This window comes from Callithrix jacchus, chromosome X (genome assembly GCF_049354715.1).
Source record: "Callithrix jacchus isolate 240 chromosome X, calJac240_pri, whole genome shotgun sequence".
Taxonomy (NCBI): Eukaryota; Metazoa; Chordata; class Mammalia; order Primates; family Cebidae; genus Callithrix; species Callithrix jacchus.
The window spans coordinates 134,326,248-134,349,741 of NC_133524.1; the positions used below are offsets into that span (position 1 = coordinate 134,326,248).

Below are 23,494 nucleotides of genomic sequence, written 5' to 3' on the forward strand. Positions count from 1 at the left end.
TTTGATGTGCTAAATTTGGCAACACTACCTGTGTGAGTGGCTACTTGGGTCTGGAAGAATTGTTTGCCAGTCTGGGCCACATTCAGAAGGTGAAGTATAATCTACTAAAGATGAGTCTGAGGGGCAAGGGTTGAGGTTTATGCAGCCTTAAAGAGAAATTCCTGATAGGGCCAGAGTGGGAGGAAAGACGAGGGAGAGGGGAGACATACCTAAGGGGATGAGCTAAGGTAGTAGCTAGCAAGCCGGGTTGTTGGGAGCACCTTGGAATCTTTTTTTTTTGAGAGGGAGTCTGTCAAAAAACAGCCTGTTGCCCAGGCTGGAGTGCAGTGGCACAATCTTGGCTCGCTGCAACCTCTGCATCCTGGGTTCAAGTGAGTTTCCTGCCTCAGCCTTCTTCTGAGTAGCTGAGATTACAGGCACCTGTCACCATGCCCAGCTAATTTTTATATTTTAGTAGAGATGGGACAGGGTTCTATCATGTTGGCCAGGCTGGTCTCGAACTCCTGACCTCAAGTGATCTGTCCGCCTCGGCCTCCCAAAGTGCTGGTACTACAGGCATGAGCCACCGTGCCTGGCCCACCCTGGAATCTTTATAGTAACTTATCTTTATAGTTTAATGGTTAAGAGTGCAGAGAAGGAGCATAAATGTTTTGACCAGGTCTACCAACTGATAGCATTTGTCTTGGGAAGAAAGGGAGGAGAGTGTTTCTGGGCAAGAAAGAGGAGCTGGGTGAACTCTAGGCCCTCACTGAGGAGGGGCAGTTGAGTTGGGAGGGAGTCGACCTCTGTTCCTCCAAGCCCCTCAGGCCTAGGGAATTGGGGTCACTTCCCTCAGGCTTTCTGGCCTCACATGCCTGGCTTGGTTTGGAGCTGTGGTTGCCCCTGAGGGCTCAGTCACGCAGAAAGGGTCAATAAACTATGTATCTCTAGCCAAAGAAGAAAGACAATAAAACCACCCTCAGGGTCAGAGGTCACCTAGTCACTGATTGAGATATTCACAACTCTTTTTCCTCTCTTCTCATTCCCTCTTTCTCCTGAGGACTCCTCCTTCCTTGACTACTTTTTGCCTTTCTCCAAAGCCAAAATTATCCCTGAAAATAACTGAGGTGTGGGGATGGAGAAAAAAAAAAAAAAAATCAAGCCATATGCAAAATGAAGCTGGAAATTTGGGAGGGTGATGGTGGATAAAATCTACTGGTCAAGAATACCTAGCCTCTGCTGACACTACAGTCCAACCGCTAGTCCAGGGGTCAGCAAACTTCTTCTATAAAGGGCCAGAGAGAAAATATTTTAGGCTTTTCAGACCACATTCAGTATCTGCAGCATAATTCCGCTCCGCACCACCCCCACCCCGCCACTTTTTTGTCTTTCTACTTTTTCTACTTCTGCTCTCTAACCCTTTAAAGATATTTAAAAAAAAAAAAAAAAAAAAAAAAACATTCTTGGCTCCTGGGGCCATACAAATACAACAGGCTATGGGCCAGATTTGGCTTGCAGTTTGCAGGCCATAGTCTGCCATTCATGTCCAAACCAGCAGTTAGTCTAATTCACCTCCACTCTATCCTGTTGGTGGGGAAAGAAAAAAGGGAGGAAAGGGAGGCCCTACGCTTTGTTTTAATGTCAAAGCCCTTTCCTCCCATCTTCTCACTAGGAAAGGACTAGATGAATAACCACAAACCAAGTGCAAATTGCAACAGGCAATTTGATTTGACAAAATGCAATTCCTGAACTACACAAAGTTCCCTGGGAGTGGAGGGAGTGGAGACAGTATTTTTTTTTAAGGGATCAGGAATTCTCCCTCTCAGCTTGGGGAAAAGAAAAGCTAATTTAGGTAATTTGGCCTCCGCCCCTCAGCCAGGAAGGGAGAAGGAAGATGAAATGGTGGAATAGGCCTCGAGTAAGGAAATGTAGCTTGGGAACAAATGGTTGGTGGGGGCTCCAGATCTAGGCACTAAGGATGAGAGTTACTGCCAGAAGTCATAATGTGGTCCAGAGACATCTATCTTTCCTATAACCCTGGGAGAAGGATTCTGTCTCAAAGCAAAGAAATGAATGAGCAAATATCTCAGAATAGTCTAAGATTTCTCTCCACTTGCCTTGAAGCTAATTTACGTTGTAGAACTAGTACAGCATTTAGCAGCTACAAAAAACTTAGGGTCCTGGGTAAATGTGTGCTCCAAAATGTCAGGCAAACTTGGCTTTCGAAAATGATTCTCTTTCCCCCATCTTTTCAGGTGTCTGGGGAAGGACTTGCAAACCTAAATCAAATGTGTCATTGTGTATCTCAGCCTCTGCCTGCCATCTCCCTCTCCTCTTGCCTGGGCACTCCCCATCTACAAGGTGTTCTGATCTAGAAGGAAGGAAGAAGTCCTCTTTCAATGTGACTTGCTCTTCTGGCACCTGAAGCCACAGCTAGTGTAGCTGGGGGCTAACATCTGGTCACCCCCAGAGTGGCAAAAGTATTCCATGGCAGCAGGACCTAGCAGGCCACAACTCATTATAAGCCTTTCACTCAGATTTGCCTGAGGACCACTGCCCACCACCTGGGCGGGGGGGTGGGGGGGGTGTAGGGGGGGTGGGGGGGGTGGGGGGGAGTGGGGGGGGTGGTTTCACTGCATTTTCTATATTTCAGGGGCTCCCTTTATAATCCCAAACCAGATTCTGATAGCTCTTGTTCAACTCCCTGCCTGTCTTCTTCAAGTTCAGTCCTATTTACTTCAGCCTATGTCTCTGAAGTTCAAGTATATATATCTGTCTGCACAGCCCTGATTGACAAGTACAATGAAAATGTCTCACTCCCATCTGGTTTGCATTTCATTACATTAGGCAACAATATGCCTTGGATTTCAGAGGACAAAGGCAAAAAAAAAAAAAGGTTGATTAACAATATCTATTTGTTCATTGATCGAATTTTAAGGGTATTTAGGGCTTATAAAATATGTGTCAAATGGTAGGACCATAGTGAAAAATTCTGACGTGGCCAATAAAATCTGGAGCTCTGATTTTACTCACCAACCTGCGGACACACTCGGTAGGTGAGTGTGTTGGCAGGTCCTGGAGATGGATAGTTCAGCTTGGCCCCTGAAGCCAATTAAGGGCTTTATCTTAGCATAAAAATAAAAAGAAGTTAAAATGCATTCTTTTCCCAGCTTTCTTCCTCCTTCATATTTTATTGCCACTTGCAGTTTTTCTTTTAAAAAGATCTGAAACTCTGAAGAGAGGGTGGGGATTTATGTAAAGAAAGTGTCATTTACCAGGAAAAAAGGCGAATAATGGTGAATTTCAAGGACATGTGGCAATGAGAAACACTTTGTGCTCCACTAAAGAGAGACAGGGGCACCAAATTCAGCGTCTTGGAATAATTCCCTTCCTGGATTCAGAGATTCATTTATTGAAATAAATCAGGAAGACTTGGCAGAACGGAAATCCGCTTGCTGGGTTTAAAGGGTCTTTAAAATGTTGCGAGTGTTAGATTGCAAGTCTTTTCTAAATACAAAACAGAAGAAAAGACCGCAGTGTTTCCCTGGACTTAAAGAAAATCACTAGGTCACCGAATCCGGATAATTTCGTGTCCACCACATAAAATGTGTTTAGAAAGAAATGCTGCACGATAACACAACGTGCTGTGTATGCTCTGTTTTTTCCGAGGCTAGAGGAAAAGTGCTGTGGAGTGGGGCTCTGGGTTGTTCGAAGAACCCGTTCTTATCCTACTGCCCCTAAGGACGCTCTGTTTCCATACTGCTTCTTCAAGATGGATCCTAAAAATCGGGCTCAAAATCTTTGCTGGTCTAGAAATGATCAGTTTCTCTGATTTTATTTACTGCTTTAGATTTGGGCATAAAAATAAATCTTTTTCCTATTTGGCGTTTGAACTCAGTGTGAGGGACAGGATCCCATTATATTTCCTATCCATACAAACATGGATATTTAGACCGGACCACATACAACTGGGGGACGCATAAAAGAGATTTATTGGTTGATTTACGCTGCCTAATACACATGTAAACCCCAGTAAGCCAAAGCTGCCGAGGGAGCCTCGGTTATAGCGTAAAATAAGAACCAAGACCCCTGGGTTCGAGTTGTCCTTCCTGCCTGGAGCTGTGACTCCTGTCTTCACCTGAAAAACGAAAACCCGAGAGTTCTCTCCATCCTCGCCTCGGACTGCGTGTAGGAAAAACTTTTCTCCTCTCTGCTTTCCCTCTTCTGCCACTACTCTGCTGTCAGACTCAGCTCCCCAAAGCCCCTGTTGCCCGAAGTTGTTCCCAGAGTCTCCTCTGAGCATCGAGTTTGGGGACGAGAGAAGCTCTAAGTCATAAGAAAAACTTGGCGCTTTTTTCCCCCTAACAGAAGTGATGGGCTTTGTTGGCGGTGGGGGCTTTGCTTTCCTGTGCAGTAACTAGCTTTATCTGGAGGGATATCGCTTTCTACCCTCTTTTAAGGGTTAGGGTTCCCCCTCCCCAAATAAGGAAACTCCCACTCAAACCAACTGAAACCGAATTAGAAATGGCCTGCCTCTGCCTTGCTGTTCACAAAGCCCCCAGCCTCGTCCTTTTGCGCGCATCTGGGACCCCTGAGTCCCACAGAGCAACGACACCCCCTCAGAGCCGCACTCTCGGAATGGGCCCGGCTGTCCCAGGAAAGGCTCCACTGCCCGGGCTTTGGGCCTGGCTGAATCGCCTCAGGTCTGCCCCTTAAAAAGCATCTCCGCCCCCCCTCCTCACCTCCCCACTTCTCGGTTGATGATCTAATTGAATTATGTCTTTTTGTTCCAGGGACTACAGAGCACGTGCTGGAGGCAATTAATTATCGGAATGTGGCCGTATCAAAACGGACACTGGGCACCGGGTAGGTCAGCGGCGGCAACATCCCCCTGCCCTGAGCTCGAGACCCCTCCCCAAATGGCAAGAAGGGTTCCCTCGGCTGCCCCCCTTCTGAGCCCTTCACCTGGTTGCAATCGCGCAAGGCCCTTGATTCTTGGGGTACCTGGCGGGACTCCCAGGAAACTCTCGCATCAGCGCTGGCCCGGCCAGAACTCGACAGTCGCCCCTTCCCGGTCCCCCAGTCTCAAGAACCGCTATCCGCGGGACCAGCTCAGTGAGGAAATCCAAACTTTTTCAAACCAACTATTTGGCCTAGGGCAGTGGGGGTTGGTGGGAGGTGAAGAGAGGTAGAAGGAAGAGAGGAAATAAAGGAGAAAGTGAAAAGAAAGGGGGGGGGGAGAAAGGCAATCCTCTTTTTTTTTGTAAACCTGACTCCAGGGGATTCATTTGCATGATTTAAGCATATTTGTTCTCTGAACACGCCAGCGCCCCCCTGTCCCCCAAAGAAACCTTCTGCTGAGACACTGAAACCATTCTTGGAGAGCCTATGTTCGGTAGACGCAATAATTTAAGTCAACAGTGAACTCACCTTCCAACCTGGGGAGAGAGCTCTGGATGTGAAGAGAGAATTGGGGCGAGTTTGATGGGAGGGGGTGAATACGGTAAGATGTACTACCGGTAGGGTTTTCTCCCAGCAAACTGCCTAAGAAAGAAGGTGAAGTGTTGGCTGGGCCAGGCAGATTGGGGAGCAGGAAGTGAGAGGCTGCAGTTATAAAGCGCTGCTTGAGGCGGTCTCTCCTGGCGCCTCTGAACTTGATCAGATGTTCTGTTTCCTACAGAGAGATGGCGGCCAGGCTGTGAGGCTGCCTCAAGGCTCGGACTTTGAGGCTTGGCCCGGCTAGGGATGTGACAATCACAGCCATCTTTTTCTCTGCCTTTTTCCCCATTCTCACTCTCCTGCATTCTTTGCAAATGCCTTGCAGGACACAAAAATGAATGAATTTATAGCCTTGTCTGAACCTGGTCATTATGTCTAGAAAGACCTCGCACCAGACAGAAGGGGGGGGCGACACTTACACACCCCTGGAAGTAAATCCTTAAGGGGTAAGCAGTCCCCGAGGTCACTACACGCTCTACCTTCTCCGGGTAGAAGAGAGTAAAGCCTCGGCTGTTCAGAGGAAAGAAAATTCCATCTCACAATCCCCATTCAGCATCAGTGCCCCCCCATACGACTTTTGCTTTTGAAAATGTTGAAAATTCAAAGCTTATTAGCCTAGTGATTTGGAAACCACCCTGATACTATGTGTGTTTACTGTGTTGTGTGCATGTTTTGCCTACACGGGCTAAAAGTGTTCTTTGCAGGGTTTGTATGTTTGCTGTTATGCGTATTTGCTCTATTGTGTTTAGTTGTGTGCCTGTTTACTGTGTTGTGTGTAGTTTATGTTACTGTGTTGTATGTGCTTACTTTGTTGTATTGTGTGGGTATTTCATGTGTTGTGTTTGTTTCCTGTCGTGCGTTTGTGTTTACTGTGTTGTGTGCTTGTTTCCTGCTGTGTGCTTGTGTTTACTGCCTTGTATATGTTTGCTGTGTCCTGCCCGGTGTATCATTCGGGCAGTGGGCAGCGGCGAGTACAGCCGCTGCTCACAAACTAAAGGATCAACGCTTGGCGCAGAAGGAAGTAAGGGAGATCAGCTCTAATTGTAATCGTTTCTTCTCCTTTGGGTCTCGCACAGCTGCCGGCAGCGTGGGGGCACAGACGGCGAACTATCCCGGCCTGGGTCCGGGGTCTCGAGGCCATCAGGACTCGCAGTGGCTTGGGGGTGGACGCAGCTGCTGGGCCGGGAGCGCGGAACTGCTGCGCTCTCCCCAGGATCTGCGCCCTGCAGCTACAGAGGGGACAAGGTCTCAAGGTGGTGAGGCAGCGGGGGCCCAAGTGGGACTGGACGTCGAGCGCCGCGTCACCTCCGTCGGCGCGGCAGTAGGACGGATCCTCGAAGGGCAAAGAGGTTCTTTGATCAAAGCGGGTAAGGAGCGCGCGAGGGGTTGGGGGGAGGCCTGAGAGAGGCCCGGCGGCGTCCCGCCGTTTGCCGCCTAGAGCCTGGCCCCAGTTCCCCGCAGCCGCTCAAGCCCAGTGGAGCCCACTCGCGGACGCTGGGCAGCCGCCGCCTCACCTGCCAAGCACCAAGCGGCTGCCCAATCAGCGGGGGTCGCTCGGCCGCGGCTGCCATGTTCTCCGCTCCGCGCTGCCAATCAGCCTGGCAGCAGCCAATGGACGATCCGGCCGGGGGTCAGGTGACTGCGGGCCAGCTGTCTCCCCATTGGCGCGCGCCGCGCGGCCTCCCGCTCGGTTTATGTGTGAGGAGTGAGTGATTGACTTTATCAGTCCAAGGACATTACTCTGGAGGCGAAGAGGCTGGGACTCGCACGGCGAGCGGCGAGTACCGAGCCTGCCTGCTGCCGGCTGCCTGCCTGCCGGCCTCTAGCCGGCTCCGCCACTTGGCGCAGCCCAGCCCGGAGGCCGGTACCCAGGGAGCCTCCTGGCCCAGCGGTTCTGTGCACTGGGGAAGAGGAGGGGTGCTGCCCGGGACAGGATTGGCAAACTCCGCCCTCCACTTACTATTTTGCTTATTTTTCTTTGTGCGCGCCTGTTAGTTTGTTAAACCAGATCTAGTCCCAGAGTCTTTTCTCCTCCCTCCTCTTTCCCCCCCACACCCCCTCCCTGCTCTTTCTTCCCCTCCTCCCTCCTATCCCTCTGCAGGAGACTCTCGCAGCGACGGAAAGTTGCAGCCCTTGGTATCGCCTTGGGGGTCTCCCGGCAGTGTCCAACCGCCGACGCTCCTCTCCGACAACCGCACTTCGGAGATATCCTCCTTCGCCGGTACCTTCTCTCACTTCGGCCGGATCGCCTGTGCCCAGAACGTCCCACCCATGACGATGCTCCTGGACGGAGGCCCGCAGTTCCCCGGGCTGGGAGTGGGCACCTTCGGCGCGCCGCGACACCACGAGATGCCCAACCGTGAGCCGGCAGGCATGGGGCTGAATCCCTTCGGGGATTCAACCCACGCCGCCGCCGCAGCCGCCGCCGCTGCCTTCAAGCTGAGCCCTGCCGCAGCGCACGATCTATCTTCCGGCCAGACCTCGGCTTTCACGCCGCAGGGTTCGGGCTACGCCAACGCCCTGGGCCACCATCACCACCACCATCACCACCATCACCACGCCAGCCAGGTGCCCAGCTACGGCGGCGCTACCTCTGCCGCCTTCAACTCAACGCGCGACTTTCTGTTCCGCCAGCGCAGCTCCGGGCTCACTGAGGCGGCCTCCGGTGGCGGGCAGCACGGGCTCTTCGCCGGCTCGGCGAGCAGCCTGCATGCTCCAGCTGGCATCCCCGAGCCCCCTGGCTACTTGCTCTTTCCCGGGCTGCATGAGCAGGGTGCTGGGCATCCATCGCCCACAGGGCACGTGGACAACAACCAGGTCCACCTGGGGCTGCGTGGGGAGCTGTTTGGCCGTGGTGACCCATACCGCCCAGTGGCCAGCCCGCGCACGGACCCCTACGCGGCCGGCGCGCAGTTTCCTAACTACAGCCCCATGAACATGAACATGGGCGTGAACGTAGCGGCCCACCACGGGCCCGGCGCCTTCTTCCGTTACATGCGGCAGCCCATCAAGCAGGAGCTGTCGTGCAAGTGGATCGACGAGGCTCAGCTGAGCCGGCCCAAGAAAAGCTGCGACCGGACCTTCAGCACCATGCATGAGCTGGTGACACATGTCACCATGGAGCATGTGGGGGGCCCGGAGCAGAACAACCACGTCTGCTACTGGGAGGAGTGCCCCCGGGAGGGCAAGTCCTTCAAGGCGAAGTACAAACTGGTCAACCACATCCGAGTGCACACGGGCGAGAAGCCCTTCCCATGCCCCTTCCCGGGCTGCGGGAAGATCTTTGCCCGCTCTGAAAACCTCAAGATTCACAAGAGGACCCACACAGGTAAGGGGAAAAGCAGGCGGGCGTGGGTTCCACTGACGATACCCCGTCATCCAGCGGACTTGCAGCGAGAGGGAGAGGTGGCGGCCAAGGAATGGGGCGACGCCCGGCCACGGCCGTTCGAGAAAGAAGCGCTGTCCATGCCCCTCCACCCCTAGCCCTTCCCGTCCCGTGGCGCCTTTGCTGAGTTCTAACTTCCCGGGCAGACTGCTCTGCGGTCTTAAGAACTAATTGGGACCTTCTCGAGCCCAGGAACAAACTGGCGCCGCCTCTTTTTGTCTCCCTTGCTGGGTTACCGTGAAGGGACTCCGAATGTGTTGAGAGCATATTGCTTACAAACGACTTAGCTCTCGGCACACATTCGTGGAAGGCAGCCATAGAAATGCTAATGAAAACTAACTTTCGGTTACTTCCGCTCCTTTTTACACTTGATTGGCACATCTCCTAATTAAATGACTGATACTTTTGTCAAACTATTTTTATTTGGAGTTCCAGGTTCAATTTAGTCCTCCGGGAGGAAAGCTAAAGTAGAAAAGGCACCACAGTTTCGTGGCTTGTTCAGAACATCTTGTAAAACTGTCTGGAGCCCCCTGGATTTATATAGTTTGTTGGTTTTTTTTCCCCCTCAAACATTAAGTACGACTAGCCAGGCTTTTTAATACCGGGCTTAGCCAAACCGCTGCATTTGAAAGAGGCAAATTAAAAGGTACAAAGAAGAGGCTGAACGGGATTGTCCTGTTCGGGGCCCATTGTCCCGCCGGGCTCGGTTACGTCGCCGAGGTGGTGGCGGAACGTGGCCGCGCATTGGGAGCCCTGGGTGGGGTGGGGTGGAACCACAACTTAGGGGAAACTTCGGAGGAGTCAGGGGCTTTCCCTCCTTGCAAGAACAAAGACACGGTCAGGTTCTGGGTCGGCCCTGCCCCACCCCCGCCCCGACCACCACTCCCAAACCCAGCGGGCCCAACCAACGCTCTTCATTTCTCTCCTGGGAAATAGATGCCACAGCAGCCCCCAGTCAGTGCTCCCTTTCCCGGAAGACGGCAGGGAGCTCAGTCTCCTGCTGCTTGCCTCTGGGAAACTCCGGCGCTGACCGTATTTTACCCCTCCTGCGTTTTTGCCTTTTTCAGGTGAGAAACCTTTCAAATGTGAATTTGAAGGCTGTGACAGACGCTTTGCCAACAGCAGCGACCGTAAGAAGCACATGCATGTGCACACCTCGGACAAGCCCTATATCTGCAAAGTGTGCGACAAGTCCTACACGCACCCGAGCTCCCTCCGCAAACACATGAAGGTAATTACCTCTTTATTAGCGGTCGGCGGTTTGTAAACACTCGGCCCGACGCGGGGCCGCGGAACGGAAGCGCCCGCGCTGCCAACCCTCTGTCCTCCACGTTAAATCCGATTTGCTCCAGCAGTGACACCTTGAACCCATTTTGGGGACCGGGCGGGGGTGGGGCGGGAGTGAGCAGAGTTGGGAGGGGGAGGAAGCGGAGGGAACAATCGGTTGTTTACTAGGAAGCTCTAACCGAGCTCGCCTGGGCTTGAGGCTGCTTTGGCCACCTCTTCCCGACTCAGCCCGCTGTGGGAACCCAGAGAGTAGCCGCGCGCCGAACCCGAGGGGTGGGTGGTTCATTCGCTCTTTGGCTTCCGATAAAACAATAGGGCCGAGGAGCGCAATCTAATTCCCACACATTTGTCTGCGACTTCGCAGTACTCAGGGCCCCTGTGCCACCTTCTCTGTACCTGCTTTCCCAAGCCGAAACGGGCTTGGTGAAACCTGGGCCCGGAGTGAGTATTTTATAGGACCCCATAGAGTAACTGCTTATAACCACTCCATCCGCGTAGAAACATTTTTGAAGTGGCCTGAACAAAACGGAGTGCTTCATTCCTTTTCCATAATGCCAGTCTTAGGACCGAAACTGGTTTTTGGCGAACATCTCCGGGTTTTCTAGACATCGGTAATATGGATTTTTTTTTAAGCAGCATTTTTCTTTTAAGTGGGTCACTGGGCGGTTTTGTTCTTACAGTACTCGAATTCTGCTCTTGTTTTTGCTTGCACATTGCCAGTTGGAATTATATTCATTATAATATATACATGTTAATTTTAGGTTCATGAATCTCAAGGGTCAGATTCCTCCCCTGCTGCCAGTTCAGGCTATGAATCTTCCACTCCACCCGCTATAGCTTCTGCAAACAGTAAAGATACCACTAAAACCCCTTCTGCAGTTCAAACTAGCACCAGCCACAACCCTGGACTTCCTCCTAATTTTAACGAATGGTACGTCTGAGGAAAAACACAAACCCTGTTAACTATAGAATGGACCAAATGCATTTTTAAAAGAAAACTGAGACCAATCAGATGGAAATGGAGTTTTAAGGCAAGAGGCCATATATAGGGCTACATCTTGTTAATTGCAATTGTCCAGGAAGGTTTCGGGCAAGATCCAAAACTAGCCATGCCCTTTTCTCAGGATTAGAAAATATGTTTTGGCGTTTGAGGATTTTTTACAAAATCTTTACACTGCTTTTTCTTCCCCTTCCTCTTGCTCTCTGCACACCCCATTCCTAAACTCTTGCAATTCAATTTAACACTTGTCCTGTTTCTTGAGAGGAAGTTATAGAAGGCTTGGTGGTGGTGATGTTAAACTGATGGAAATTCTTTTTCGCCTTAGTGGTGATTGTTTAAACTCTCACAGTCTTAAACCGTGCCAAAGTCCTGTTATGTCTTGAACTTTTCCTCAAAGCATTACACTTGTGAATGTATTTTTGTCTAATGGGGTCGAAACTGTTGTTCAGTATTTTTTCAGGCTGAGGATGTGATGTTACTCTACACAGATTGTGACGTTTAGTATACAGTTGCCTTTTGTAATAACTTTTTTTTGTAAATACATATCCATTGATGCCATATTTATCGTTTGTAATTTAATTATTTCTACAAGTGCCGGGAACTGAACAATATTTATGGATAAATGTTTTCTAACAAATTCTGTACAGCTTTTGATTATAACTGCTTTAGCATTAAGAATTTATTGTTTTGAAAGAAGAACACAATTTACAATTTTTGAACCACTGACTCCTTTCTCTTGTTTTGTAACAGCCTTCTTCTACAAAGAGGAGATGTGAGCAAATTAAATCTTGTTTGTTGGTATTTATAACTCACTCAGATCCCTTTTTTAATTGTTAAATTATTTTTCTATTACAGTATAAATTCCTTACAGTGTCAGTTTCCATCTGGGAAGACCCTCCTTTCTTTAGCTCTATCTCAGATGGTTGTTTAACTTCCGGTTAAAATGTGTTTGTCCTGGATTTTCGGCATGCAAATCAAATATTACTGATCAATTCAGTTAGTGGCCATGACATCTCAATCTTGTACTTCAAAGACTGAGAAGCTGGATTTAATCATCCCTGCCCTACATATATAAACATAAGGTAACCTAATGAATTTTATGTCCCTTAGTTCTTTATTACCTTAAAAATGAAAACTGCGGCAGGATGCATGTCTGTCTGTTCTATCTAGAGATCACCCATATACCTGTATATGTTTGTATCTATGACTTATCTAATCTGCCTATCAAATCTATCTAGTAGCTATCTATATATTTTCAAAAGATAGCTTATGTCTGAAACAGTGGTGATAAGTAAGGCCAGTTGAGCATTGCTTACTTATGATTAAAGTGCTTCTTAAAAGAACCATAGTCCATTTACAATTTTGGAAGGCAAAGGGTGATTTGTTTGCTGTATATAGTTCAATTCATAATTATCACAATTATCCATAACATTTATATAGCGGTGTAATAACTGCAGCAGTTCTGAAATGATGCTATGGAAAAAAATTGCAAAATATGTATTTTTAAAGTTCGCGATTTGTAGGCAAAGATGTTAAGAGCAATGTTTCCATTAAAATCGATAACAATGAAAAACGGTTGTTTGCTTTGTGATAAAATGTTAACCATCCATTTAATCTTCAGTGAAGCAACTCATTTGGACAAACAGTTCTTTTACAACAGTTATATGGAAAAGAAATTGATTGCTATTTTGGGGGGCTGGAGTGGGTAGAGGATTGAGACCTTTTTTATTAGGGTGCTGTTTGTTATTGAGAGCCCAATCTGCATGAATAACAGAAAGGTGGAGATAAGGAATTGTAAAGTATTTAGAAATGTATTGAATAGGCTTAAGTACCTTCTTCTCTTTAAGGGGCAATGCTCTAGGTTTTTGGTGGCAGTCAATTTGGTATCATATATAATCATTTTCAATTCTAGAATTTTGTTTATTGTTCTTTTTGAAGAAATAAAGTCTTGGCACATCTTATTTATGTTACAATATTTTTGTATTTGGTGCCTGATTTTTTTTAATGTTCAAATAAATGAACCTAAAATTGAAATGCTTACAGAACTTCTGATGATTAAAAGAAACTGATTCTGTGAATGCAGTTGAAGCAATCTATTTAAGTTATCTACTGTTCTTTGTCACCAATTATTGACAGTTTCTAATTGCAAATTGCTTTGGAAGCTATTTTTTTGTTGTTGTTAGTGGAGAATAATGGGGCCTTTTGCATTTTCTTCCACCAATATCCAAGCCTGAATGCCATGAACAGAGATTGGGATGACTACACATGTGACGAGCAGGTAACTGGTCAGTCTATCACTCCCAACCCAGACATTCCGATCTTGACCTTGACATTGAGGGTGCTGGACCAGATTCTTATTTCAGGCTTTTTCCTTCACCCCAAACCAGAGACCATTTTAAATGCTCAACAAGTTCTCAGAAAGTATATATTCATAAGACTGGCTCTAAGTGTGTTCCATTGTGAAGTCTAAATAGTGTATTTTTCTTTTGAACTGTACAATGAACTTCCATAATTTACTACTTTCTCCATGAATTCCCCCCCCACCCCCAATCTAACCTAACTTTAAATGGAAGTGGAGCCATGGGGTTGGGTACAAGATTCAACCAAAAACTTGCTTCCACTTCAATTAAATGTGTTAAATATCTGCTTAGGAGACAATGAGCAAAGAGCAGTTTGATCTTTTCTTAGTTACTTAAAATGATTCCACCATAAAATTTTTCCTGTAAAATCTTATGGTGGGATAATTTCATGGACATTGTGAGTGTCCTAAGAGGGGAAGATACCAATTCAATGGAAAACAATTATGATAACCAATATTAAAAGAATATAAAAAGCTTTGCTCTACATGATTACCTCTAATTTGGGTGTAGCATATTTCTCAAAATCATGTCTTCCACAGGCCTTGTCATTTGTGGTAAACAAAACTTACTTTGAGAGAAAACTCTTCACAGATTCCTCCCCCTCACCAATAATCTGGCTCTGGGAGTGCACATTTACATTCTTGAATATTCAGTAAACAACCTTAGAGAATAAGTATCACCCCTAAAAACAAAAACAAAAAAAAAAAAAAAAAAAAACAAATCCTAAATACTCAAGCCAGAGGCATGGGCCAGGCTCTTAATAATCAACTTGTTACTTTCCCTCTTGCACCTTGTAAGATCTTTGTTCAAAGTCCCTTATCTTTTTCAAAATGAGTGATTTAGCATAAGAAGATTCCTACTATTAAGTAGGCAAAATGGAGGTGGCTATTTCCACGAAAGACGGAAGTCTGGCCCTAACGCAGCTTGGGAAGGTTAAAGATCAGAACAGGGTGCACGCTAAGCAGGTCAGTCGGTCTAAATTACTAAGGCTGGACAAGAGTGAGCAGGGACCTCCGCTCACAAAGCCTCCCAGGAAAGTTGGAGTGTTCAGAACTTCCTCACCCCTCCCCCTTCTCCCCGCGCCTGATGTCTCTGCCTCTTCGCCCTGGCTCTCTGTCTTCTAAAAAAAAAAAAAAAAAAAAACTCCCTAAAACAGAGGAGCAAAGTCGAAGGGCCTCTCAACACGTAAGTCTGTGGAAGAATCTCTAGCAGCATGCCCATCCCCCTAAGAGTGGGTTTCTCCAGGCACCCAGACTGGTTTCCTCTCCCAGGCTTCTGTCCCTCGAGCCCCAAGTCTCCAGCGGATCCTTGGCCAGGGCCTGGGAGAGGGCGGAGAAGCCAGGCGTTTCAGAAGTTGGGGCTCCAGCTCAGTTGTCCTCGGGGACCCTCGTCGGGGCGCCCAGTCTCCCTGTCCACACACCAAGTTCTTGAAAGTCTCTGTCGAGGCTGGGGCGGGAGGGAAGGGACCTCATTTCCTAGGGTCAATTCTCTCGCGGTCTCTGCCCGCTGACCCTTTGACCTCCACCTACAGGGCCCTCGGCGGCCGTAAGCCGGCGGTCGCCCGGGCTCCGAGGACGCTTCGCGCCCCATCGCCTCTCGGCCTCATTAGGCCGGCGGGGCTGTAAAGCAGGAATCAGCCGCTGCCTAATCCGGACCTGGGGTCAATACGAGCCCAAACAATGGTGAGCTCCGAAGGCCACTGCGTAGCGCTGGCCGCAAACTTTGTGTTCAATTCAATTTTCTAAAGCGGTGGGGGTGGGGGGCAGGGAGGTACTCGTCCACCCGAAGGCCGCTCGCGGCTCACCGTACTCTTCAGAGAACGTCCTCTCTCGCTTGGCCCCTCCAGCCTCTTTGCCAAGCCTGCGATAGAGGGGGCGGCGAGGCCCGGGGCCTGGTTGTCGGCCTGCGCGGGTGCCCGGGGGCTGGCGCAAAAGGGGCCGCCCCCGTGCCGAGAACAGACTTTGAAGTGGGTTTTTAGCGCGCACGTGTGAGAGCCGGGCCAGGGCCGGAGCGGGGACCCGCTGGGAGGAAAGAGGAGGCTCCAGCCGGGGCCCCAACCCCTCCCCCGCTTCCCCGTGGCTCCGGCCTTTTCAAGCCGCGGCCGGGGGCCCGTAGGCCTCCCACACCCACCCCCACTCCCGCGCCCGCCCCCGCCCCGCGCCGCGCGCAGGCGCACACCTCGCAGCCGTCGAGTCGGATTTTGCTGTGAGGAGGGGGGTGCTGAGTTGAAAGCGGCTTTGCAGCGCCGCGGCCTCGGTTGAGCTGGGAGGGAGGAGAGAAGAAGAGAGGGATGTGGGAAGGGGGGCTGGTTTTGGGGCCGCTTTCGAGTCGCGAACATGGCTGCCGGATGCGAACCCCCGTGGAGCGCAGCAAAGCACAGACTACAGGCTGCCGAACTGTTGTGTAGTTTAAACTCCCTTGTTATTCCTCAGCTCTGGGAGCCTCGCGGGGGAATGTAGGTCGTGGCGGTTTAGCGCAAAATTGTTTAAAACACGGAAGCGAAGTTCTTCCTGGGTATTGCCCTCGGAAGTTGGCGTGTGCTTTTTGGGTTTGGGGTTCCCTTGGGACCTGGATAAAAAACCCGCCAGAGGCCTCCCCACCCACTTGGCTTGACTTAAAATGCCCCCTCTCGCAGCTCTCATGGGTAGGGCATGCCATTTCGAGTTACCAGGCCCGGGTCGGGATACCACGGAACCTTTCAGTCCCTAAAAATGCCCCGAGAGTGGACAGTATGTTCTCTGCCAGGACAATGGCAAAGCCTATGAACACATAGGCACCATTTTCCAAGAAAATGCCTCGGCTCTTCAAGACAAGTGTGCCATTGCGAGTTCGACTCCTTCACGTTGCCCAGGCTCCGTTTTCTGTGTATCTCATTTAAACGTGAGCCTATCAAAATAGTCACTGTACCTTTGGTGTGTGCCCTAAAAGCTGGTGGTCTTATGTTACGGGGAAAAAAAAGGCCAAAATTCCAAAAACTTTAATTCAGCTTTTGCTTAACTCCCTTGCTGCTGGCGTTGAAAGAATCCCTGGTAGCTCTGGGATCTCAAGCTCGTGTTTTCTCCTCAGAAAAAATGTTGCGGATTCACCTTCAGATGTGTCTTTTGTGAGGAAAAAAATAAAAATGTGAGATTTTAAGAAGTGTAGTAATTGACCCTCAGCTCCTCTAGGAAAATAAGCGGCACGAACTCTTCCAGGTTTCGTCTTCGTGGAGACCAACGACCAAACAAAAAGTCAGCCCTCTTGGGGTTGTCCAGTGTCACGCATTTGGGCTCCTGAAGGTGTGGGGCAGTTCTCGTGGGCCACCTCGGGAAGGGCCCCAGGTGGGTGGGCAGGTCATTAGCAAAGCTGGCCCAGATCTGGGGGGAAATCTGCAAAACAGTGCCTTTATCTGCAGAGAACAATTGATGGGGTTGTCTTTCCTCCTTTTCAGTGCACAAAGAAGACGGCTTTGGAACAAGAATTTGGAATATGCATTTAAGTTGTCGTGCTTTGCATTGGAAACCCATGGGCAATTAAAATAAGCATGCCCTGTAGTATTTTCTGTCCTTTTCTTATGTGTGATTCCTGCAAGTCAAAGGGGGCAGGAGCCTCTTCAGTAGTTTGGAAACTTGTTTTGAAATTGCCACCAAGCCGATCTTTTTTTTTTTTCCTGTGGGTGAAGTTTCCTTCCCCGGTTCAGTCACTCCCCCATTCCCCACCCCCTCACTGGAATAGAGTATTGACATCTTTGAGAGATCAAAGGAAGTAAATGGTGCTTGCTGTATACTCTATTTTTCCGTGCCGTAGTGTGAACCCTGAGGTTTGAGCTTTTTTCTAGTTAAATCTCTTGGTAGCAAAAGTGTGGAAAATAAAAAGTTCATTAACTTAAAAAAGCCTTAGCCAATGGTTAGACAGCAGTTTGTCTCTTTAAGAACTACAGAGCCCAGATTGTCTCTTAAATTGACTTTAAAATCGAGCTAACATGCATTGGTGGACTGTGTTTCCCCTGGATACCTGCGGTGTTCTTTGGGTCATTTGATATGGTAAAACTGGTTGATTTTCATAGGAGTTATGTGAATGGAATTTCTGCAAAACTGGGCAAGTGGTAAATTGGTAGAGCTCTTATATATGTTTGGATGACGACTCCGAAGGGCACTGCTTTTCCACTGAGGTTTGGTTCTATCATAACCATTGAAATTTACAGCTTGGAGAACACTAAGTTTGCTGGAAGCATTTAAAGTGGGGAGTGTTTAGAGCACTTGGACTAGTGGTAACTTTTACCACAAGAACATAAATCCTTTGAATATTAGAGAAACTTGTTTCAGAAAATCTGCGGAAACTGAAGAAAATCACTTTCTTTATCTAACATTGAACAAACCAAACAGTTGTGTGTATTTTTAATCTGATGACAGTTCAACCTATTTACAAATCTGATGAATGGAGAGAAATGTAAGCTTCCCATAGTAACTATAACAATAGCTTTCACCAGATGGCAAATTTATAATATTTGATCTCGAATAGGGTGTGTGTCTTTTGTCATGTTTTATTAAAATGCAACCTGCGTCAAGACCGTTTCAACTTAAGGTGTTAAAAATAAAACATAACATCGTGTTTTATTATAAACAAGCGTTTAAAACAACATATCCATGTAACATTTTGTGACATTTTTTTCTAAGAGGAAATGTGGCCTGTTTTGACCTATCTGCAGTTCACTTTTTGTTTTTTTGCCAGTGTTGTCCTGCTTGGTATCCGGGACAGTCTCTAATTCCTGACGAAGAACTTGATTCTGACGTTGGTATGCAGCAGCCAGCCCTCCATAACACTACCTATCCTAAATGCAGGGTTAATGCCGAACCTACTGTGCAAGAAATGATTTACTGATGAGGTTTCAAAGAAAACCACATCAATTTGGATGTCTGTTACCTTGAAGTGATCATTTTAGGAGTAGTAGCTTCTTCCCTAGGTATAAAAAGACTATTTTCTTCTTTTGGTGTATTTCATCCTGTGTTGAGCAATCATTTGTGAAATGAAAAAGCAAAAAAGCTCCCCTGCAATTTAGGATTTATAAATGGGAAGATGGAGGTGAAGACTGGCCTAATTCATAACCCAGATGCATTATCTCATGCATTGTGTTGACCTTGTTGAAAATCTTTTTCAGATGTCGGCATTCTATATGTAGAACTAAAGTGTTTAAAACTAGAAACATGAATTCTTGTTTTGTTAATTTCATGTTTGTGTTCAGAAAGCAATACCCAGGATCCCTTCAATTGTTGTTTGACTTAAATAAAACCATTTAAATTATTTTTGTGATTATTGTTTTATTAAAATGACAGTAGCCCCTAAATAATTTTGATTAACCTGTTGACTTGGGACAATTTATATTCAATTCACATTTTTCACGATATACCTGGGCTTTTATTGGGTAATAAATGGGAATGGGGGTAACCCACTGAACAAACCCCAAACAACTGTTTTGAGCTCAGCGTTTTCCCAGAGGGGTTCAAGGTCAGGTGCTGGGAAGGCCAGGGGAAAAATTCAGAGTCAAAGATTGATTGGGGAATGAAAGGATGCAAGAGTTTGGAGGGGAAAAAAAGAGCATTTGAACACTACTATTTGGGTGAGAAAAAGAGGGAAAGATAGACAAAGCTGAAGATAACCTGAAAGGTGAAAAGGGTGCCTCTGTGGCATCCAGGGTAGGGGAGGAGACATTGCAACATTACATGTATATTATTCAGAAGCCCTGAAGTGGTTTTTGGGACAGGCAACTTGGTACAACCATTGATTAGAACACTTTGTCATTAATTAGCTGTAATGTTAGAGAAGATAAAGACGCTACAGAAATATTCCTGGAACTCCAGATACTTGATTTCTCATTCTAAATTTAACATCTATAATGTAATGTAATCTGTGAATGGCCATCATTCTGTTTATTTGGTGTGATTATGTGATAATAATGAAGTATTGCAAAATTGGAGCCTGATAGAGTATATTGCTATTGGTTCTTTAGATCCAGTTTTATTAAAATTTTGGGTAAGTAGACAGATTATAGTGTAATTTTTAAGTAGTAGGAAACATGCTCATCTCCCTGTGATTCCAGTTATTCATTTACTTCAAGAATAATAGAAGGGGCCAGGTCAAGGAAGTCTATGATTCTTTGAATGTCAGTTTCCTAACACCTGACATTTTTGTAGGCCCCGTAACAATGTTGGTAAAATTTTTGTGTTTTGTTTTTGTTTTTAAGAACAAGAACTGTGTTCTTTCAGACAGGCAGTGGAGTATAATCATAGTATTGTTGAAAAAGCCCTAGGAAAGGTAAGCTACAGAGTTGTTCGTGAGCCAGCTGCACTGTGATAATACCTCCTAGGGTTGCTCAATGGACTAAACAAGTAGTCCTTGAACAAATGTTGTCTTTTTCCCTTGCAGGTAGTTATTGTTTTGTTGCTTTTGGGTAGTTTCCTGTTTTTACTGTTATAGAATATTTTACTAAAAACATACAGTGGTTTGTAATGTGTTGCAAATTTAATACAGTTTTCAGAAAGTAGATGGAGATTTGTGTCATGTAAGAAATACTGCATTTCATAAGTAGAATCACTAGATCAGGCATGTGGATTTATGAGCATAGCTATGAATATTTAAACACATAAAATTAAAATGTTATTAAATGCCTGTTGTTCATTATCTTACAATGAAAATACTTAGATAAAAATAAGTTGTGTACTTAAAATCTGTAAACATGGAAATTTAATGGTTTGCTTTTAATTGAATAAAATTTTTACTTTAGTTAACAGCTTGATTCTTATATTAAAATTCAGTGACAATTTTACAATATGAAAGTTGATACTCACATATAACGAAAAGATTAAATCTGTGTCTTAAATTATTCAGTTTCCCTTTACTAAATTTATGATAGTATTATGTGGTTGTGATTATAGAGTAATGGGACTGATTTTCTTTGGAGCTTGGAAGGTAGCCCTGAACACAATTCCCAATGACGAGTCCTGAAATGTTTTGACCTATGTCAGCATCCTTAGAATAAGTTTATGGAGTCCATAGGTGATGGATTCACTTAAGATAAAACAACAACAAAACAGATAACAGCCACTAGTCTTACTCCTTTACTGCCATACTTTTGGTTTTATTATATTGCAAAGGTTACTCTGATTTTGTATTATGTTAATAAACTGAGGCTTGACTGAAAGACAGCATAGAAATGATCTACTACAGCATTATAGAATTTTGTTTTAAACTATAAGTCTATTTATACAGAAAAACAAAACCACCAACACACATCTCTTCCTAGTGAGCTGTCTGAGTGGGAAGTGTTTCTTTCCTTTCCACTGATTTTGGGAACTTGGGGCTCCTCAAGAAACTGTACTGCTGAATAACATGGGCTGTTTTACAGAGGCCTGGGAGGATTTTCTTCACTGATTTATCAGCTTTGTCGATCTCTTTCTTACTAACTCTCTCATATTTACCCTGCCCCATCAGACGTGGGGGTTAGTCTTGTAAAATTTCTTTTGAAGCTGGGCATGGTGGCTCACTCCTGTAATCCCAGCACTTTGGGATGCCGAGGTGGGTGGATCACCTGAGGTCAGGAGTTCGAGACCAGCCTGGTCTCCACTAAAGATACAAAAAATGAGCTGGGTGTGGTGGCATGGGCCTGTAATCCCAGCTACTCAGGAATCTGAGGCAGGAGAATCGCTTGAACCTGGGAGCCAGAGGTTGTAGTGAGCCAAGATCGTGCCATTGCGCTCTGGCCTGGGCAACAAGAGCAAAACTACGTCTTAAAAAAAAAAATCTTTTGAGTCTTGATTGTTACCCAATAAGAGCAATGTTATATTAAATGTCCAGAGTCAAAATGGATGTCTCTTTATCCCATGTAGTGCTGTATTACCACCCATGGCCCAATGGTCCTAGAGGTGAGATCACTCCAGGATCCTAAGGGGCAAATCAGTCAGCACAGTTTTTTCTAGAACACTGGGCAGGAGAATATACTCTTAGAGTCTCAGAGAAGTATTCTTTTCCTGTTGCCTTTTGCTGTACTTTCTTTAGAAAAAGAAGTCCCTTTAAAATTTTTATTTATGTATTTATTTATTTGGAGATGGAGTTCTGCTCTTCTTGCCCAGGCTGCAGTGCAATGGCACAGTCTTGGCTCACTGCAACCTCCGCCTCCTGGGTTGAAGCGATTCTCCTGCCTCAGCCTACCGAGCAGCTGGGATTCCAGGCGCTTGCCTCCATGCCTGGCTAATTTTGTATTTTTAGTAGAGACGGGGTTTCTCCACGTTGGTCAGGCTGGTCTTGAACTCCCAACCTCAGGTGATCCACCCTCCTGGGCCTCCCAAAGTGCTGGGATTATAGGCATGAGCCACCGCACCTGGCCATAAATTAAAAGAAAAAAATCAGGTTAACAGAAACTTCATTGCTGAAATGAGGAAAATGATTGTGCTAACAATTCCCTCTGTAAAGTCCCAGAGTCAACCATCGAAGGCTATTTGTGGTACAAATAAATCAAAGCATCTTAACATTGTGATATAAATCCAGTGCCAATGCAAATAAATTGTTTACAAATGACTCACTTTGTAATGTTACCCAGCCAGAACTTACACAGAAAAGGTACATTCCTATCTTTTTCATGAAGCACCAAGAGAGTATGTAATTGGTTGGCCAGCTGATATTTCTTTGGAGACCTCGCTATCCTTTACAAAAAATATTTAGCTACTCTGAGATGTGACATCTTATTGGCTGTAGTGATAACCGAAAACAGAAGGTGTTTTGTTAACTTCTGGCCAATGACATATTAAATGAAGATGCTCAGTTGAGCAACATCAGTGATTTCAATTGACTCATCAATCGCTAGTATCTAGCTGCCATCATGTTTCACTTTGCTAACAAGCTGATATCCCACATCGGATGCCAACAACTCAGGTCCTTCAAACAAATGACATGTTTGATAAATCTTTTCAAAATCATTATGCACTTCAGCATTTGTCTTTTCTTCTAGCACAGCATCTGTGCATCTGTTCCATCAGGCGTCTATTCCTTGATCATTTCTGAGCCTTCCATGATTTTTGAGTCTGATTTGCTCTATCTCAGGAATGAGAAATGAAGCTTATTCCATTGAATGTTATGTTATTAAACACTGAAACAATCTTTATGTCCAAGGTTTTAGATTTAATCTTGTGGATGAGACTGCAGGGAAGCATTAGCACAGGCTTTCTGATAAGACAATTTTGTGAAAGAAATTGAGTTGGGGAGGAGAACAAAGTCCTAATTTAGGAATAAGATTAAAGACATATTTTTTTGTTTTGTTTTGTTTTTGGTATGGGCTCTTGAAACTTCACACCACTTTCAGCGTTGCAAAGCTTCTGAGTTTTAAGGCATCTCTGAAACTTTGAAATGAAAAATCACATGGTCCAACTGGTAAAAATGGATGCAATTCATTCTTTGGTGAGCCCTGCTTAACTGTGTAATTTGCTCAGGTGCATTCAATTGAGGAAGTCTTCATCTCTAGTTTGCATATATCTGCATTGCATGCATCTGGCTCCACTAGATTCCTTGTAAATTGCATATTGACTAATAGTGTGATACAGCTATTTTAACACTTAATTTAAGCCCCAATACTGCTGTTAACAGTATAATCACCTTGATTAAGTAAATAGTTGAAATATAACGCTTCAAAATCAGAATGCAGGACAATAACTACTTTTCTATTTTATTTTTAAAAATTTTTTAATTTTTTTAAAAAAATGATATGGGCTCTTATTCTGTTGCCCAGGCTGGAATGCAGCAGCCTGCTCATAGCTCACTGCAGCTTCAAACTCCTAAGTTCAAGTTATCCTTCTACCTTAGCCTCCCATGCACCTGGGACTATAGGCGTGTACCATGATGCCCAGCTACATTTCTAATTTTTTGTAGAGAATAGGGTCTTGTTGTATTGCCCAGACTGGTCTTGAACTCCTGGTCTCAAGCTATCCTCCTGCCGCAGCCTCCCAAAATGCTGGAATT

The 23,494-nt window shown here is 46.2% G+C and overlaps 1 protein-coding gene and 1 long non-coding RNA gene across 3 annotated transcripts in view; one reads left to right on the forward strand and one right to left on the reverse strand.

The window, feature by feature from the left end:
• Positions 1-10,211, reverse strand: part of LOC144581166 (uncharacterized) — a 102,491-nt gene extending 92,280 nt beyond the window's left edge. Inside the window, exon 1 of the long non-coding RNA XR_013531695.1 lies at positions 10,103-10,211. This is a non-coding gene — a long non-coding RNA (uncharacterized LOC144581166). The remainder of the gene's footprint in view (positions 1-10,102) is intronic.
• ZIC3 (Zic family zinc finger 3) lies at positions 7,200-20,269 on the forward strand. Of its 2 annotated transcripts, none has more exons than XM_035288621.3 (3): positions 7,200-8,806; positions 9,931-10,094; positions 18,221-20,269. In XM_035288621.3, exons 1-3 carry the CDS (start codon positions 7,750-7,752, stop codon positions 18,368-18,370), a joined length of 1,371 nt encoding a protein of 456 aa, XP_035144512.2. In that variant the 5' UTR covers positions 7,200-7,749; the 3' UTR covers positions 18,371-20,269. The 2 variants fall into 2 exon arrangements, with proteins under 2 accessions (XP_035144512.2, XP_017824256.2); XM_017968767.4 differs by lacking the exon at positions 18,221-20,269 and adding an exon at positions 10,912-13,125.
• The last annotated feature ends 3,225 nt before the right edge of the window (positions 20,270-23,494 follow it).